Source organism: Panthera onca, chromosome E1 (genome assembly GCF_046562875.1).
Source record: "Panthera onca isolate mPanOnc1 chromosome E1, mPanOnc1 haplotype 2, whole genome shotgun sequence".
Classification (NCBI taxonomy): Eukaryota; Metazoa; Chordata; class Mammalia; order Carnivora; family Felidae; genus Panthera; species Panthera onca.
Genome location: NC_138352.1, coordinates 12798178 through 12815441, shown reverse-complemented (window position 1 = coordinate 12815441; position 17264 = coordinate 12798178). Strand labels below are relative to the sequence as shown.

Here is a 17264-nt window from a genome sequence, read left to right as displayed (position 1 = left end):
AATCAGTGCTCCCCACCCCCCGGCATCTCTGCTCACTGCCTGGGCCCCCGTCCCCACCTCCGCCCCCACCCTGGCCAGCCTGACTTCTCTCGGGCCTCGAATGTTACCAGACCTCAGACCTAGTTTGTAGCGTTGGCTTCCAGCCAAGCATTTTGGGACGCCGCGCGCGTCAACCTGCGAATCACGGAGGCGTCGCATTTAACCAGCTGCTCCGCAGAGGAAGATTCTGTGTCCTCGCCCCGTTGGGGCAACAGCCACGCGGCGGGGGCGGTGCCGGGGGAGGGGGCCGCCGGCGGGGACCCCGGCGAAGGCGCGTCTCTCCTCGCTCCCCAGCTCCTGTACATGTGTGGGGGCCTCCTGGAGCGGCCTCTGATTCTTGCTGAGGTGGTGCCCAGGTACTCGGTCATGCTGGAGCTGTTTGACGCCGAGCTGGACAACACCAAGACCTTGTACGACGCCCAGCTCGCAGCCTCCGCAGACGGGAACATCCCCCCGCTCCACAAAAACATGCCCCCCGTGGCCGGGCAGCTGAAGTGGAGCCTTGAGCTGCAGGAGAGGTTGGAGGCGCCCATGAGGGACCTGAAGCACATAGACCACCCGTGAGTCGCGGCCCCGGGGGGGGGGGGGGGGGGGGGCAGCGCGCCTCCGCGGCTGCAGGGGAGGGGAGGGCCCATCCTAACTCCCGAGGCCGTCCCGCCCTTCACGTTGGCCAAGCCTTTCCTTCCCAGAGCGCGATCCCGGAAGAGACCCCACTCCCGTCCCCCCTCCCGTCCCCCCTCCTCCAGCGGGAGCCTGCTCGGCCAGCACGGCCCTAAGGATCTGGCTTGCCCCCGCCCCGACGGTCAGCCTGAGGGAGAGTGACGAAACCGTCCAAGTGAGGACGAGCAGTGGCTGGTCAGAGCTTGTCACGGCAGGACGCGGCCACTGTCGCTGCGTCTGGCGGAGATGCGGACGCAGGCGGGGGAGGGGAGAACAGAGAGAAGGCTTCAGCTGTGCCCTGGCTGGAGGCCGCCCCGGGCCTGGGGGCTGGAGGGGTCGCCTCTGCGATTGGTTTGGGGGGCGTCTCCGGCTTTCTCCAATCGGTCCTGAGTTGGACGGGAAGCTGGCGGTCCTCAACCAAGTCCTGGCCGTTTGGGGCCAGTCGTTACCGGGGCAGGGGTTGACATCCCGGACCCGTTGCTGCCGTCACGGGCGGTTGTCTGTCTGTCTGTTCAGCCTCCCGGCCCAGAGGAAAGGGAAAGCCGGCTGCTTCAGCACCCCCAGATCTGGGAGCCGCACTGAGGGCGCGAAAGAGACCCCGAAGGAGGCGGGCACCTCACCACCCCGTCACCCCGTCACCCCATCTGACTGATTCCAGGGTCATGTCTAGCACGGAGGCCAAGCTGATCTACCAGAAGTACGACGAGATGATGGAGCTGCTAAGAAGCTACCGCGAGAGGATCTACCGGCAGTGGGTGGCCGGCGTGGACCAGGATTGCCACTTCAACCTGGGGCAGCCCCTGATACGGCGGGACCCCATCACCAACCTCATCCGAGTCAACTTCAGCAAAGCGGTGCGTGCCGTCCTGCCGCCGTGTCCAGAGGGCGTCCGCGTCAAAGGTTCCACTGGGACCAGGGCCCCCCTACGGATGGCGGGTGGGAGAAGCCCAAAGAACGGACCCGTGGCGTATTTAGCTGGAACTTTACCGCGTGAGCGGTAAAGCGTGTCCGCGACGTGTCTGAGGTACGAGACCAAACAGCAGCTTCGGTGACGATAGTCCTTCGCAGCTTGGCTGCCTCTCCTGTGGTCTCAAGAGGCAACGTCAATCTGAGAATCGACAGGAACACGGAGAGAAAGGTCCTGCGGGGTCTTAACCTCTGGTTAAGTCAGGCAGGGTGGAGAGGATTCACGAGTGGGCTGTAGGGCGTGCATCCCAGGGCTCAAACCCGGGTAGCTGTGAGCCAAGTGCCAAAGACACAGGAGTGGGGTGGCCCGGGTTCCTGCCACAACGCACCTGCCACGCTTTAGATCCCGGCAGCGATACCGTGGAGGCAGATCTGAGGTTTCCTCTGAAACCTCCTCTTCCACTAAAATGCGCTCTTTTTTTTTTTTTTTAAACTCCACAAGTGTTTACTGAGCACCTACTTTGTGTAGGTGCTTGGAGTAAATGAATGAACGAAGCAGACAAAAATCTCTGTCCTCCTGGAGCATACCTTTCCCTGGAGGACGGGGGCGGGAAGGAAAGAGAGAGCTGGGGGAAGGAGGCGGAGGAGGGGCAGGAGGAAATATAAGTTGACGTAACAAAAGCAGCGAGGTATGGGATACTGAGGAGGTAGGGACGGGTGCCTCCGAGAACCTGGAGGACTGGGGGGCAGGTTGAAGTTTGGATGTCGGCAGAGACTTATGGGAGGTCAGGGAGTTAGCGGATTCGAGGAGAAGCCTTTGAGGAGGGCAAACGGCTAAGGCGAGGACCACACGGGTGTGTTCGAGGGGCAGCGGGGAGGCCAGTGGGGTCTGGGGTCAGGGTGGAGTGAGCAGAGGGCTGGGGAGGGGCGTGGAAGAGGAGGTGAAGGGAGGGGTGGAGGAGGGCGGGGGACAGGGCACTGAGAGCCTCCAGGACCAGCAGAGGGACTTGGGTTTTCGTTCCGAGTGACGTGGCTGCCGTGGCGGGTTTTCGAGGACAGACGTGCCCCGATGTGGTTTGTATATTTCGGGGATCCCTCTAGGTGCCACGTGTGAATAGACGGGGGGCGGGGACAGGCGCAGGGGCAGGAAGCCCAGCTAGGAGGAGCCTTTTGTCATAATCCGGGAGAGAGACCACGAGACGGTGGTGGCCCAGATCAGCGTGTCAGCGACGGAGGTGTGAGGGGCGAATGGCTTTTGGCCGTAGAGCCCGTGGGGCTCGGACGGGTTGGAAATAGAGTCTTTGACGATGACAGCCTGAGCCCCAGCCGCTCCCGGCTGGCCCACTGGAAGGGCGAAACTGCCATCAGCTGGAGGCGGTGAGCAGAGCAGGCTGAGGGGAAGACAGACTGTTCTGGCCACGTTGGGCTTGAGATGTCGTCTGGACGCGTAGATGGAGACGCTGCGTGGGCGGGTGGATACGGGAGTCCGAGGGTCGGGAGAGCGGTCTGGCTTGGGGACACAAACGCGTGTGTGAAACCTCTAAGGTGTCAAAGCACCGCCTGATGGCGGTGACTGGGAGAGCCTGGAGTCCTGGATGCCAACGGGAGACCGTGCGCCCAGGACGGGGAGTGACCTGGGAGCGCCCTCCACCTGCGCTGCTGAGGGCCGTACCGTTGGGGTCGCGCCCTGACCTTTTCTGTGATCTCCGTTGGCCCTAGTTGGTGGCAGTTCTGAGAGAGGTCAAGTACCTGGGTTTCCAGCAGCAAAAAGGGATCCCAAGCAGTGCCGAGGATCTGTTCTCACAGCATGAGACCTTCCGGAAGTTTGTGGGCAACTTGGAACTCATCGTTGGCTGGTACAACGAGGTGAGCTGGTGTAGTTTGGTTTTATTTGCCGAGTTTCGGGTTTTGTTTAGGACAAACAAAGGGGTAGGGTCTCCAAGCGCAGTAGAGGAGGTGAGGACCCCCTCTCGTTACAACGTGGCTCGAGCCACTCTGCCATCAACCCAAACAGCGGCGGCAAAATGGCGACGGAACAGCCAGTGATGGAAACCTTGCTTCCACTGGACGTTGGCCTCCGTCCCACGATTGCTTAGAGGTGCCGTACTCTCCTAAACGTAGTTTGCCCTTGGGGACTCTCAAAGCCGTTCCGTTACTCCCAGTGGGGTGTGGCGGGGTGGGCGTCTCCTGGAATCCAGCCGGGTTTACAGATTTCCCAGCGACCCTGTGACCCAAGAGGTGGAGGGCGGGAGCTGGCCTCGAGGTAGGCTGGACCGGGACCTGGGAGGGGACAGGTCCACCTGTGCTCTGTGGAACAAGAGGTCCTCTTCCACCAGATCTGGGGACGTCACACAGGTGGTCGTGCAGAGGCTGGTTCCGAATCAGGGCTCCCAGTGACTGACTGGCCCCGGGGGCCGGGGCCTCTGGCTCCGGGGCTGTTTGTTCCACGCACCTCCTTCCTGGCATGAGAGCCCCTGGAAGCTGAATCCGAGATCGGAAGGGGACGCGGGGAGGCGTGGACTCGGGCCGCCGTGGGCCGTGGCGGGCACCCCTTTCCGCACAGACCCCAGAAGACGCTGCCGCTGGTGCCACATGACCTTCGCTCCTGCCCAGGCTGCGGCGGACGAGGCTGCACGTGGGCTCTGCGTGAGCCTCCTGGGGTGGCCGCCACAGGCCGCCACAGACGCAGTGGCTTCCGACAGCACACGTCTACTCTCTTCCGGCTCTGAGGTCAGAAGTCCAAGATCCGCTTCCTTCTGCTGAAATCAGAGTCAGACGGGCCGCTTCCTGGCGGGCTAAGCCGCCTCCTCGCCTGCCTCCTCCAGGCCACCGCCTTCCGCGTCCCTCTGCCATCAGACGACACCCCTCCAGCCTCTGCCTCCTTTGTTACGTCCCTTCTTCCCCTCCGACCTTCTCGCCTCCCTCTTACGAGGACCTTGTGATTGCGTTGGGCCCGCCTGCCCGGAAAATTCTGGACCACCTACCGGTGCCGAGGTCTCTAAGTGAATCTCATCCGCAAATTCTCTTTTGCCGGGTAAGGTGGGACGGTCGCAGATCCCAGGAACTAGGACGCCGACATCCTTGGAGAACCATTTGTCCCACCACACCCGCCTGATCCACGGGGCCACCAAGATTCCCTCTCCTTGGAGCCCTGGGAATTTGGAATTGGCTGCCAGCCTCCTTCACGTGGGAGTCACAGAGAGACGGAGGACAGAAGCACAAGCTGTGGAAGGAAGGGAACAGGCAGCTCAGCCTGTGGCCAGAGAGGCCCCGAGAGTCCAAGGAGGTGCCTGAACGTGGACTTTGCTGGTCCCATCCCCTTGGGTCCCCCAGATGCGCCCACGTCTGTGGATTTCCTGTTGGTAACCTTACTCGTTCTGCCCTCTCGTGAGACTCGAGCCACCGATGGCAGGTTCGCGGTTCTCGCAGCGAGCTTGCCCCCGACGGGAAGCACTGTCTGGGGCCTGGATCGTTTTCATTTTTGTTCTTGTGCTTTGCGCCTCAGATCCGCCCAAGAGATGCCTCTGTTCATGGGTTCCTGAGCCGAGGTCCCCTTTCTTAGAGCCGCGGGGCCGTGCCTCTGTTGCCTTCCCTCGCCTGTCTTGCAGGAGTCCTGTACCGAATGCCCGGGTCCATCCCGCACGGGCAGGGGAGGGCTTGCACCTGCTGTCCGTCCCCTCCCCAGCAACCTCCCTAAGTTCCATGTGAGCTGGTATTCACTGGAGCACGGCACGCCCTGCACCTCCCTCCTAGGACCTAAGAAAATGGCAGCAGTAATGCTGAGTCCGAAGGATGTTTCTGGAATAGCAGATCGTGCTTAGCCAACCTCTCCTGTAGGGGATGGTGGCCAGATCACACCGTGTGCTGGACCGAGCCCAGCAATCTGGTGCCAGCCAAGAGAAGAGTCGGAGTATCCAAAGATTAAGAGAGAGGCCTTGGGGAGACCCGGGAAGCCCCCCGCTCCTGGTGGAGGTGACCCCCTTTGTGACCATGCTGGCAAAGCCGAGCGCGAAGTGAAGCGGGCCGGCTCGGGCCGTCACGTCGATTTGTCAGAAATACCACCGCCACCCCGGACACCCCCACCAGAGAATCAACCACGGGCCTGCTCCTCACTCCATTCCCCGGGGTCACGCGTGACGGTGGTAACGTCACCGAAGACGTGGTCAGTGGAAACTGAAGGAAGCTCGTTTTCACTAATCGCGTTTCTCAAGATAAAATTTAAGTGGCTCGCTTATGTGCGCCGTCCCGCATCAGGCTCTGTGCTGACAGCGTGGAACCTTCTGGGGATTCTCTCTGCCCTTCCCCTGCTCGCTCGCTCGCTCTCTCTCTCAAAATAAATAAATAAATAAATGTAAAAAAAAGAGCCCGTCTTTGACTTCTGTATTTCCACACGAAACCCAGCCACGCCCACTGCTCTCCAACTCAAGAAGCCAGGAGCACGTTCGCTCCGGCTACGGATGCAGTCTGTCCCTCTTCTGTCCCTCTTCTGTCCCTCTGCTGATATAAACGTTGGGTTAGGGTGAGGAGGCCTGGAGCTAGAGACGCTCGCTGCTGATGCGGATTCCCCTCTTTAGAGATGTGCTGGGACCTTCTCGTCCTTCTCGTGCTTTCTGTTGGCAAGAGACCACTGGCCTGCAGACGGCTCATGTCTGTTAGTGTCCGAGCCAGAGAGGGGCACGCGGTGCTTTAAGGAGTCTGCTGGGGTATCCGAGGGACCGCCCGAGTGTGTTTTTTACCCCAGGTCACACTTCTGAGGACAGCACCCTAAAGGCGTGGGTTTATAACATAGGCTCTTAAAAAATACACAGGACGGACGTATCCTTACGTGGATCTCATCGCCGTGAGCTCTGTTTACTCTGGCAGTTACGACAGACATAGTGGCTACTTTTCTGGGCGGTTACTACGGAAAATAGGCAATAAACGAACGGCCTTCCTGAGGCCCTGAGTGTCCACGTGCGTCGTGGACGGGACGCACAGCCTGAGGCGGCCCCGGCCAGGCTGGCCTTGGATTCGGAGCCCGGGACATACCTCTCGTCTCTGCCCGTGACGCAGTCATCAGGAACTCAGCACCTTTCCCAGCTGGAGAAGTTCTGTATGAAGGGTTCCCCTCTGAACTCTAGTCACAGGACTTAGTGACTAAACACACCACAGAGGTGTGCTATGAAACGATCTCACTTGGGATATGTTCTCAAAGCAACGGCACAGGTAATTGGGAGGGGACCACGGCCCGTTATATTTATTTCGTATCTAAACTCTGATGAGTGGAATCGGTACCTTCTCGTTCACTCGCTTTGTAATTCCATAGATGGAATTCTCTTCTTTCCGTCCTGTTTCTATCGGTGATAGGTTTGTAAGCTTTACTTCTCTGGCCTCACCCACCTGCTTAGAGAGTGAACCACATGAAAACACCTGAGGGCAGAGGTCAGCAGAAAGGGGTGGCGGGGCGGGGGGGGGGGGCACGTAAAAGGACCAAATAAATGTATGTGAGGGATTATTCTGAAAGGCAAGAGTGGTCAACGTTTAATGTACGATTTTAACTCTGTTTTGCATCCCTCACTTTATAAAGTACAAGTGTCCTTGAAAAGTTATATAAAATAAAAATGTTGCTAGGTAAAAGGACATTCCAAGACTCCAACGGTGCTTGTCATTTAAAGGAATAATTTACCGGGGCGACTGGGTGGCTCAGTTGGCTGAGCGTCCGACTTCGGTTCAGGTCATGATCTCACGGCTCGTGAGTTCGAGCCCTGCGTCGGGCTCTGTGCTGATGGCTCAGAGCCTGGAGCCTGCTTCCGATTCTGTCTCCCTCCCTCTCTGTCCCTCCCCTGCTCACGCTCGCGCTCTCTCTCTCTCTCAAAATCAATAAACATTAAATTTTTTAAGAAGTTAAAAAATAAAGGAATAATTTATAAAAAACTATATATACCCTCCTTCTCCTTTTTTCCTCCTGTTTTGTGAATTGATGTTTTTTCCAGGCCTTAAATGAATTTCTCTATTAGAGCAGGGTAGAACTATATCAACACTATATGGGACCTGGATGAGTGCTCTGATTCACAAACAGCTTGAATAGCTTCCCTGTAGATCCTAGATCTCCTTTTCTATTTTTTTTTTAGTTGTTTTTAAAATTTTTTAAATGTTTATTTTTGAGAGAACAGAGGATGATGGGGGGCAGGAGGGACAGAGAGAGGGAGACACAGAATCTGAAACAGGCTCCAGGCTCTGAGCTGTCAGCACAGAGCCCGATGCAGGGCTCGAACTCACGAGCCGTGAGATCATGATCTCAGCGGAAGTCGGACACTTAACCAACTGAGCCACCCAGGCACCCCTCCTTTTTTATTTTTTAAAGTTTATTTATTTTGAGAGCGAGAACATGCGAACAGGAGGAGCAGAGAGAGGGAGAATCCCAAGCAGGCTCCACACTGTCAGCGCAGAACCCAATGTGGGGCTTGAACTCATGAACTGCGAGATCGTGTCCTGAGCTGAAATCGAGTCGGATGCTTAGCCAACTGAGCGCGGGCCCCCCCACCCCACCCTGCCACACACACACACACACTGCCCAGGCACCCCCTGGATCTCCTTTATGTACCTAAATTGCAGGCTTGGGGTTTATGACCAAGGAGAGATTCTGAGCCCCGACCTGCTTCAGTTACTCGTATCCATTTCTCTGAGTTTCTTTGTATGATTTTAAGCCAAATAAAAACAGTTTTGGATTACACACTCATTATTGTCCCATTATCACCTTTCCTTCTGTTTCTACCCCATTCCATAGGTAGCCGGGAGTTAAGTGCATACATAAATCCTTGGTGATAAAAGTAGTTTTTAGAAGCTGAAATCTCCTGGAATTTGAATTATATATAATTCCCAATTAAATGACACAAGTTGTAATTGGTTTGGTTGGTAGTGGGTAAGAAAACCCTAACCATGAGACCATTTAAAATCTGGCTGGATTTGGAGCAAAGGCCCTGAGACTGTAGCCTTTTTGTTGCAGATAAAGACCACCGTGATGGATGTAGAATTTCCACTAATAAAGTCAGAACTGGAAGCAATCGATGTCAAGTTATTGACTGCTGAAACAACGCTGTTCTGGAACGGGGAAGGTACTGAGGCCATGTTTGTCTCACTGGGAGGGTGACCAGCAGATCAATGGCGGTGGGACGGGGTTGGGGGGATGTCCTCCCTGTCCAGCGTCTGTCCTATGACACTTGCAAATGGCTGCTTCTGCCTCCTGGTTGGGTGGGTCCACTTTGACTCCAGTGGGGTTATGTTAAAGGCCATCGGAGAGTTCCACCTGCTTGCCCTGTCCCAAAGAGCCCATTTGTGTCACTTACAAATGGAATCAGGCAAAGACCCCTCTGGGGAACACCAAGGGTCCCAAAGTTTTCACAGTGGGCTTGTGGGGCCTGGGGCTTTTTGGTGGTTTCCTGGGCAGGTGTTGGAGAAGCAGAAAGAAGTGTACTCAGGAAATCCCTTCTTCCCACCACGGGAGCAGGCAGAAGCCTTCCCCCCTGATGTCCCTCCCCTCTGGACCCACCTCTGGGTGGCCACCACCGCCAAGGCTGTCTCCTTTATCAAGGCCTGCAACTTGCCCTGGGCCATTTTTTGGCCATATCCTGTCTCCACTGTCTCAGTTAGAAGGTGGGACCGTCCACCTCCCTGCAGCCGGGGTTGGCCTGGACTTTCCGTGCAGAGAAGATACACTGCTTCTCACTGTGGCCCAAGGACGCACCTCTTTCCAGCCGCTGTGGCCCAGAACGCTGAGACCTGTCACCATGCTCATGTGTCTCCAGTGCCCTGCTGGTGGTTGGAGGGGCAGGGGCGCGAGGGGTCCCCTCGGGGGGTGGGGGCCCGAGAACTGATGACCCACCTATTTGGGGATAGGGAAGTCCTACTTCCGAACAGACGCTGTGTGCATCATCTGTCAGCATTGCGTTTGGAGAACTCTGGATGAGCAGCGGGCACGTTTTCCAAGCGCTGTCTGGCAGTGATGAGCGCTAAAGCCTGCCCAAGACTTTTCACTGTTCTGAATTGTTCATTTCGTTATATTCCTTGATGTTTATATTCTAGGTGTGTTAGAGTATATCCAAGACTTGCGAGAAATTCTACATAACTTGCAGAACAGGATGCAAAAAGCCAAGCAAAATATAGATGGAATTTCTCAGGCCATGAAGGTGAGTAAGCAGCAAGGTATTATAGAGCAGGGCTTAACCAGAAGCCCAGGAGAGGGTCCTGGGGAAAAGGCACCCGCGGAGATGCTCACAGAGAGTCCCAAAGGCAGCAGGAACTTGTTGTGTGAGGCTCTGGACTGCACAACGATGTCAAGGTGGTCCCAAGGCAGAGAAGTCCCAGGCCAGGGTGCAGAATTCAATTCTGTTCCGTTCTGTTGAGCTCGGCAAGAGTGCTTGTAGGGTCCTCTCTCTGCCGGGAAGGCACCGGGAACAGGGGGCAGGAAGGTACCCTGAGACTCAGCTCCACTCAGGGAGGCACCGAGCTGACTTTCACTCAAGCCCAATCCAGGAAACTGGGGGCGAATTCCTTCACTAGCCTCCCCACGGTCCGTCATCAAGGCCCTAACGTGCAGAGAGACCTCTGCAGTGACACATCCAAAGGGGAGCTTGAACTGCCCTGCCTCGTTAATTTACAGTCTACTACATGACTCCATTTTTTTTTAAGTTTATTTCTTTAAGTGATCTCTATGCTCAACGTGGGGCTCAAACCCATGACCCTGAGATTAAGAATCACGTGCTCCACTGACTGAGCCAACCAGGAGGCGCCCCACTCCATTTCATTTTTAAAACAATCATGTTTAAGCTCTATTTCTCCATCGATATATCAAGATTAAATAATCACATTCTGTTTTACTGCCCATTGTGCCCCCACCCATGGGACCTCAGATATTCTGCCACCTCCAGCCCCTTCCCTGCAAATGTCTGAGCTGGAAGATTTTCACGTTTCTGACTCCGGCCATCGTTTGGTTTTGAGTCTCCTTTGTCATGGTGTGAACTTTCTTTTCTTTTCTCTTTTTTCTTTTCTATGTTTATTTTTGAGAGGGAGGGAGGGAGGGGCTCACCAACACCCGCTTGGGTTTACTCCATAAACTGTAGACCGGGATCATTGCTCGGTTGTCGCTTGAGTGGAATATTTCTTCAGGTGGTTTCTGTGGGCAGGAAAGGTGCATTGATGACCTAGTGGGTCCTAGCTTGTCCAAAAATCTGTCTCTTGACCTCACCTGCAGCTGTCCTGTCCAGGTGAGCGATTTTTTTGATACGATCCTTTCCTTTCAACAGTCTAGAGACATCTGTGTATCAGCGAGCTCGCGCTGCCCTGACAAAGCCCACTGGCTGGGCGGCTTAAACAGCAGAAGTTCATTTCCTCACAGTCTGGGAGGCAGGACGTCCGGATAGGGTGCCATCGGGGTGGTTCTCCAGAGGCCTCTGTCCTGGGTTCCCAGGCGGCCGTCTCCTCCCCGTGTCTTCATGTGGTCGTCCCTCTGTGCATGTCTGTGTCCTGATCTCCCCTTGTTATAAGGACGTGAGTCACACTGGGCTCAGGCCCACCTAATGGCCCTATTTTGCCTTCACCAGCTCTTTAAAGACCCCTTTCTAGACACGTCCCACAATACCAAGGGGTCCGGGCTTCAGCCTGTGAATTTGGGGGACACAGTTCAGCTGTCGCAGTCCCTGTCTCCCAGGCCCACGTCAACAAGGCTGGCGATGGCGTGACTGTCCTGTGGGTGCCCCTGCTCTCTCTGTAGGCACATAAAGTTCATCACTGTCAGGGCTCAGAAACTCCCCCGCAGCACGTCTGGACAGGTGTCTCCTCTTGTTAACACTCCCCAGACTTGGTTAAGTGCTTCCTGTCCCAAAGAGGCTGAATCTTCTGTACCTGCTCAGTGTCTCACGGGTACCCCCTTCAGGAGTTCTGCCAGTCTCCATGTTCTCCACTGGGCACAGCAGAAATGCTGGTTCCCCTGGCTCTGAGCTTGCTGGGGTCAGGAGTGCGTTCTGACTGCGCCCTCTGTGTCAGAGCAGGAGGGGGGGTGGGGACATCGGCCTGGCTGCCGTAACACGACATCTCAGCCTCCAATAGCACACGTTCACTCGGTTCCGCTCTAGAAGCTGCAGGTCTAAGATCAGGGTGCCGTCAGCCGTAGTTGATGGCGAGGGCCCCTTTCCTGCCTCACATGGTGAGGACACAGTTTAGTCTCTCTGCCTTTTCCTATAAGGACACTAATCCCATCTTGGGGGCCCCACCCTTGTGACCTCATCTGGCTGGCCCTTCTCACCTCCCACATTAATCTCAGTTACAGGGGCAGCAGTCACCGGGCCCCTCGTGCTGGCCTCAGGGCCCTGCCCCCAGCCGTGTCCTCTACACATCCATTCAGAAGCTGCAGCCTGGCCGGAAGGGAGGGGGTGGATGGAGGGCCACCTCACTCAGGGTTTGGGTGCAGAAGCGGGGTCTGGCTCGCCCAGGCCCTCACACGGATTACTCCATCCGAAAATCAGCAACCCAAACAAGACAGTAAGTAGCATCTGACTCCCCGGCTGCGTGAGGAAACCAAGTAATTGGAAAAGAAAACAATTCAAATCAGTCTATTAGACCTGAAATAAATAATGCACAAAATAATAATAATAAGGCACATGTAATTCTCAAATACTGGGGAGAAGGGAGAGGCAGGTGAGCTAAACCTTGGTTGCTCACACTCGAGTCACAAGACGATCTAGACATGACTCAATCTGACACAGAGAGTCCCACAAACCATCTCAAGTGCTGGGGCAACCGAAGTTTCCAGTGGGGACCAGGATGGGGAGACAGGAAGACATGGGGCCAAGGGGGTGTGGGTTTTGTCCAGAAACTTTTCCCACTCAGTGTTTTGTTGCTGTGTGTATTGATGAGAATTTAAAATGAAAAAAAAAGGGGGCACCTGGGTGGTTCAGTCGGTTGGGCGTCCAACTTCCACTCAGGTCATGATCTCACAGCTCGTGGGTTCGAGCCCTGTGTCGGGCTCTGTGCTGACAGCTCAGAGCCTGGAGCCTGCTTTGGATTCCGTGTGCATGTGTGTGTGTATGTCTCTCTCTGCCCCTCCCCCGCTCACACTCTGTCTCTCTTGCTCTCAAAAATAAAATGTTTAAAAAAATTTTTTTAAAAAGATCTAACTATTGGATAATAGAGCAAAATCAGTATCGTAATTGCCGATGACAAGAATCCTTGTAGTAGAAGTCCCAATTATAGGAGGGTCAGACCCCCCTATCCCCGCTCCCCCCACCCAGCAGTAGGTCAGCTGTCCCCACAAGAGGGACTCCTCTCCCTGGGCCTGCTATTCGGAGCCATGGATGCTCTGCCCAGCTCTGACCACACACCCCTCACCACAGATGCCTGCCCCAGGGTGATTCCTCTTGGGCCTGGTCAGGCAGGTAGAGCCATCCAGTGGTCTCCCTGCACCCCCCACCCCCACCCCCACCCCCTGAGGCTCTGCCTGGCTTTTAGGCAAACCGTCTAAGCTCTCTGCTCAAGTGTCCTCAGGGGCCCCCAGGCCTCTCCGAGGGACAAGGACATTCGCATCAACGAGCAAGCAGCGAAGGCACAAGACCACAGGTGTTTTCCCCATATGTTTTCCTCACTCCCACCTGTGCCCTGCAGGACTGGTCGGCCAACCCGATGTTTGAGAGAAAGGACAATAAGAAGGAGGCCCTGTTGGACTTGGACGGAAGGATGGTCAATCTCAACAAGCGCTACATGGCGGTCAAGGACGCCGGTGTAAAGATTCAAGCCATGGTCATGGTAAGAACTCACCCAGAAGGGGCTTCGAGAGGCCACTCGCTTTCAGTAGAAGAGGGAGAGCCAGAGATGCCACAAAAATTACTTTAGTGGTCACGGAAGTTACTCTCTTTATTCCGAGAGTCTCACTTGCAGAAAGCAGACAGACTATGGTAAACGTACCCTCGGTTAACGAGTTTCTCTTGCTATGGGCCTGCCCTCCTCCGTGCTAAGGGGTCGGCACGCCCTACCCTGCACAAAAGTGGTATAGACAAGTGACGTCGTCGTACAAGGTCAGCAAATCTTGTTTCCCTGGGTTACGCTGCTTGAGGACAGGAACCGTGTGTCTCTGTTGTCCTTGGCGCTTTCCCGACATGAGCGCAAGGAGGAAACGAAACACGTAAACGCGGGTGAGGAATGTGGAACGTGTGTGCCTGGTGTCCCAGAGCCGACACGTTCCGACTGGGGGGATGTGAGAGCACTCACCTGCTGGGCTGCCCCGAGCGTAGGTTGTGCCTTGTTGCCAACAGCCTCAAGGGGCCGTGGGCCTCTGTCCTGGCCGGAGCACTCTGAGGGAGAAGGAGAAGCGGTAGCCTGGCGCCCCTGGAAGGTCTACCCAGGTTCCCGACGACACGGGGGTTCTCACACCTTCCTCACTGGCCGCCGTTTGATCCGGCTTGCGTTTTAGCTTGTTTCTGAGGCACGCGTGAGAGGTGGAGCTCCCCCAAAAAGAAGATTCTACCTTGAGCTCAAGATACTTTTGGGGTTGTTTTTGGGTTTTCTGATGCTTGGTACAAATCATGGATGTGGACTTCAGTGATGGATCACCACACCCAGACAGACCGCAGCACCACCACCCGCCCCCCCACCCACCGCCCCGCCAGGGAGGAGGGTATCTCATTGGCTATTCTCATGGTCAAGCCATTGTTTACAAGGCCAGTGGAGTTACTTGACTGGATCAGAAGATATTTTGTCTCGTTTCCAGACCCTCTTCCTTCTCCTTTGCCTTGGTGCCAGAAGCTCCCACTAAATTAAAATGTGTACCTGCAAACATATTACCTGGAAGCGTTGACCAGTTAACCTGTTAACGCTCTCAGATGTGTTGGAAATGGGCAAAGCAGAGAGAAATTTGTCTGGAGTGAGGGAAAGGTCCACAACACAATGGCACAGAAAGAGGACAGAGAGGAGGCAGCGCGCCGGGGAATAGGAACCTGGGAAAAGTGGAAGCCAGCAAGCTGAGGGGGCAAGGCTTTGTTGTCCCATTTGCCAGAGTCCTCGATGCACATAATAATCATCTGAACCATTTCTCTCTGCCTTAGGCTGAAGTTACTTAGGCCTGTGTCTTCTTTCCCCTATTAGAAGATAACTGCCCTGAGGGTGCAGACTGGGCCATATTCATCTTTGTTTACCCTATAGCTCTCAGCGTCTTACAGATTCATCCATCTGTTCATCCACCCATCCATCTATCCACCCATCCGTCTACCCATCTATCCATCCACCCACTCAACCAACCATCCATCCATCCATCCATCCATCCATCCATCCATCCATCCAACCACTCATCCATCTAGCCATCTAATCATCCATCCACCCATCCTCCCATCCACCTATCCGTCCACCCACTCATCCATTCATCCATCCATCCATCCATCCATCCATCCATCCATCTATCTATCCTCCCATCCACGCATCCAACCATTCATCCATCTAACCATCTAATCATCCATTCACCCATCCTCCCATCCACCTATCCGTCCACCCACTCATCCATCCATCCATCCATCCAAACAGCCATCCACTCATCATTCCACCCACCCATCCATCCATTCACCAGCTCCTGCTTTGTCCCAAGCACCCTGCCACAAGCTGAAGGTACAGTGGTGGAAAGGACAGTCAATCCATGAACTCATGTAGCTTGGTATTAAGGGGAGGTACAGACTAAACACAAATAAAATAATTCAGGGTTGTCATCTGTGCTATAGTAGGCACAAATAATGGATTGCTAGAGGGATTACAGGTAAGAGGCAGGAACAGAAGCCAAATCTGAGATGAATAGGGTGTGGTCAATGGGGGGGGTGGGGGGGGGGCTTTCCTTTGTGAGGAGGTAACATTTGGGCTGAAACCTAAAAGGTTAGAAGAAGGAAGGCTTGGCAAGAATGGGAAGCAGCCTGTGGGAAGGCTCTGACGTAGAAAAGAGCCCGGCACTTTCAAGAAGCTAAAAGCAACCCTGTGTGCCTGGAGTATGTGAACAGGGACAAGAGTAGCCCGGAGAGTCCCCTAGTGAGTTGGTTAAAGAAGGAGCAGGTGAATCCATGAAGCATCAGCCGACTATGTGGTTCTGTTCGCAGGAAAATGTTGAGCTGTTCAGAGCAGATACGACGAGCCAGTCCTGGAAAGACTACGTCAACTACATTGACGACATGGTCCTGGACGAATTTGACCATTTCATCCGCAAATCTCTGAATTACCTAATGGACAACATGGTCACGGATGTGAGTTATAAACATAAGCTACACATACATTTGTGCCGTACTTACGGTATTGTAACTGTAAAATAAGGTCTACTTTGCTATCTATAGTTTGCATAGACCAGGCTATCACATTACAAGTAAACAGACATTAAAACCTGCGTAGGGGGCACTCCTCACCCTGGACTCGAACCTGAAATTCCTGCATGCCAGGACCCTCTTCAGGCCCCAACACTCAGGACATCTGGTCACCATACATCGGCCAGGCCCTGCTTTGCTGCTAGGTGAGGGAAAGCAGGCACCGCTGCCCCCCTGGTCTTACGGATTGGGCAGGGTGTACCCTCCTGTCGGCAACATCAGCTACCAACCGACTCAACCCTCCGCGGGGCAGGCGGGAGTGTAAAGCAGGTTGGCAAAGAGGACGTGCTGGTTGATTTCATCCCGGAATGTTCTCCATCGTTTTCCCTGTGGGTCAGCCCTCCCCGAGCCATGTCTTTTTCATTACAGTAGTTCCCAAATGGTATTGAATATGCTGGTAGGGCAAGATCAAAGATCCCCCGGCCCACCCAGTGCACCCACTGGAAAGACAGTGGGAAGGACAGCGAGGCGCCCTCGTACCAGCTGCAGAGATGGATGGTTCATGCTTGAGCCCAGCACATACGTCTCAAAGGCCGGGTGTCACCAGACAATCACAGACCCAAAATTCTGTTGATGGATCGTCATCGTTACTACCGACTCTAAGGTTCACCAAGCAACCCACAGTGATGCAAAATGTCAGCAAGTTCTGTAATTTATAGTCACCATCAAAGCCATGACGATCCCCTGATGACAAAATGTCCTTCTCCAAAAGTCCCAGGGAGTCCCCATATTTGCACGTGGCCCAGCAGCAAGAGCAGAGCCCTGAGTCGGAGGCTTTAGAAAAGGCTGGTCATCTGAGTTGGTGGCAACTGACCTTTTGTGCCTGTTAGCAATTCACTTAAACACCAGTAGACGCCATCCATTGGTTGTATTGGGTTCTCAAGTCAATCGCCCACAGGGCCATCGTGGGACTGTGTTTAGAAGAACACTAGTAGCCATGGAGTGGATTTCATGGCCACCCGTGGGCCTTGGCCCATCCTGGGAGCATCGCTAGTGTGGGGCTAACCTCCATCGGGTCACCTTACAAATGAGGCCATCACCCATAGCCATGCAGCCTCGCAAGGGGGAACAGGAACAGACAGGGTTGCGGTGCACACGTGCTTTATGAACGGGAAGTCCAGTGGTTGGCTGTCCTTGCTGGGGCACAGCTGAGGCCGACCCACCTGGTGGCTGGTATTCCACAGCAGGTGTTTTAGTTGCTTCACTAATTGGCCACAAGCCAATTTTGCCATGAAAGATAAAAGAGGGACATTAAAAAGGTCCCCATGAAACATGACAAAACTAATCATATTAATAATTTCT

General features: G+C 54.9%; 1 protein-coding gene across 2 annotated transcripts in view; it reads left to right on the top strand.

Moving 5' to 3' along the window:
- DNAH17 (dynein axonemal heavy chain 17) overlaps positions 1-17264 on the top strand; it is a 103805-nt gene that overhangs the window by 12208 nt on the left and 74333 nt on the right. For both annotated transcript variants that reach the window (XM_078438076.2, XM_078438075.2), the window contains exons 12-18: positions 334-599; positions 1358-1553; positions 3325-3471; positions 8591-8699; positions 9667-9770; positions 13240-13380; positions 15705-15848. In XM_078438076.2, the coding sequence (XP_078294202.2) occupies positions 334-599; positions 1358-1553; positions 3325-3471; positions 8591-8699; positions 9667-9770; positions 13240-13380; positions 15705-15848 (1107 nt within the window). The remainder of the gene's footprint in view (positions 1-333; positions 600-1357; positions 1554-3324; positions 3472-8590; positions 8700-9666; positions 9771-13239; positions 13381-15704; positions 15849-17264) is intronic.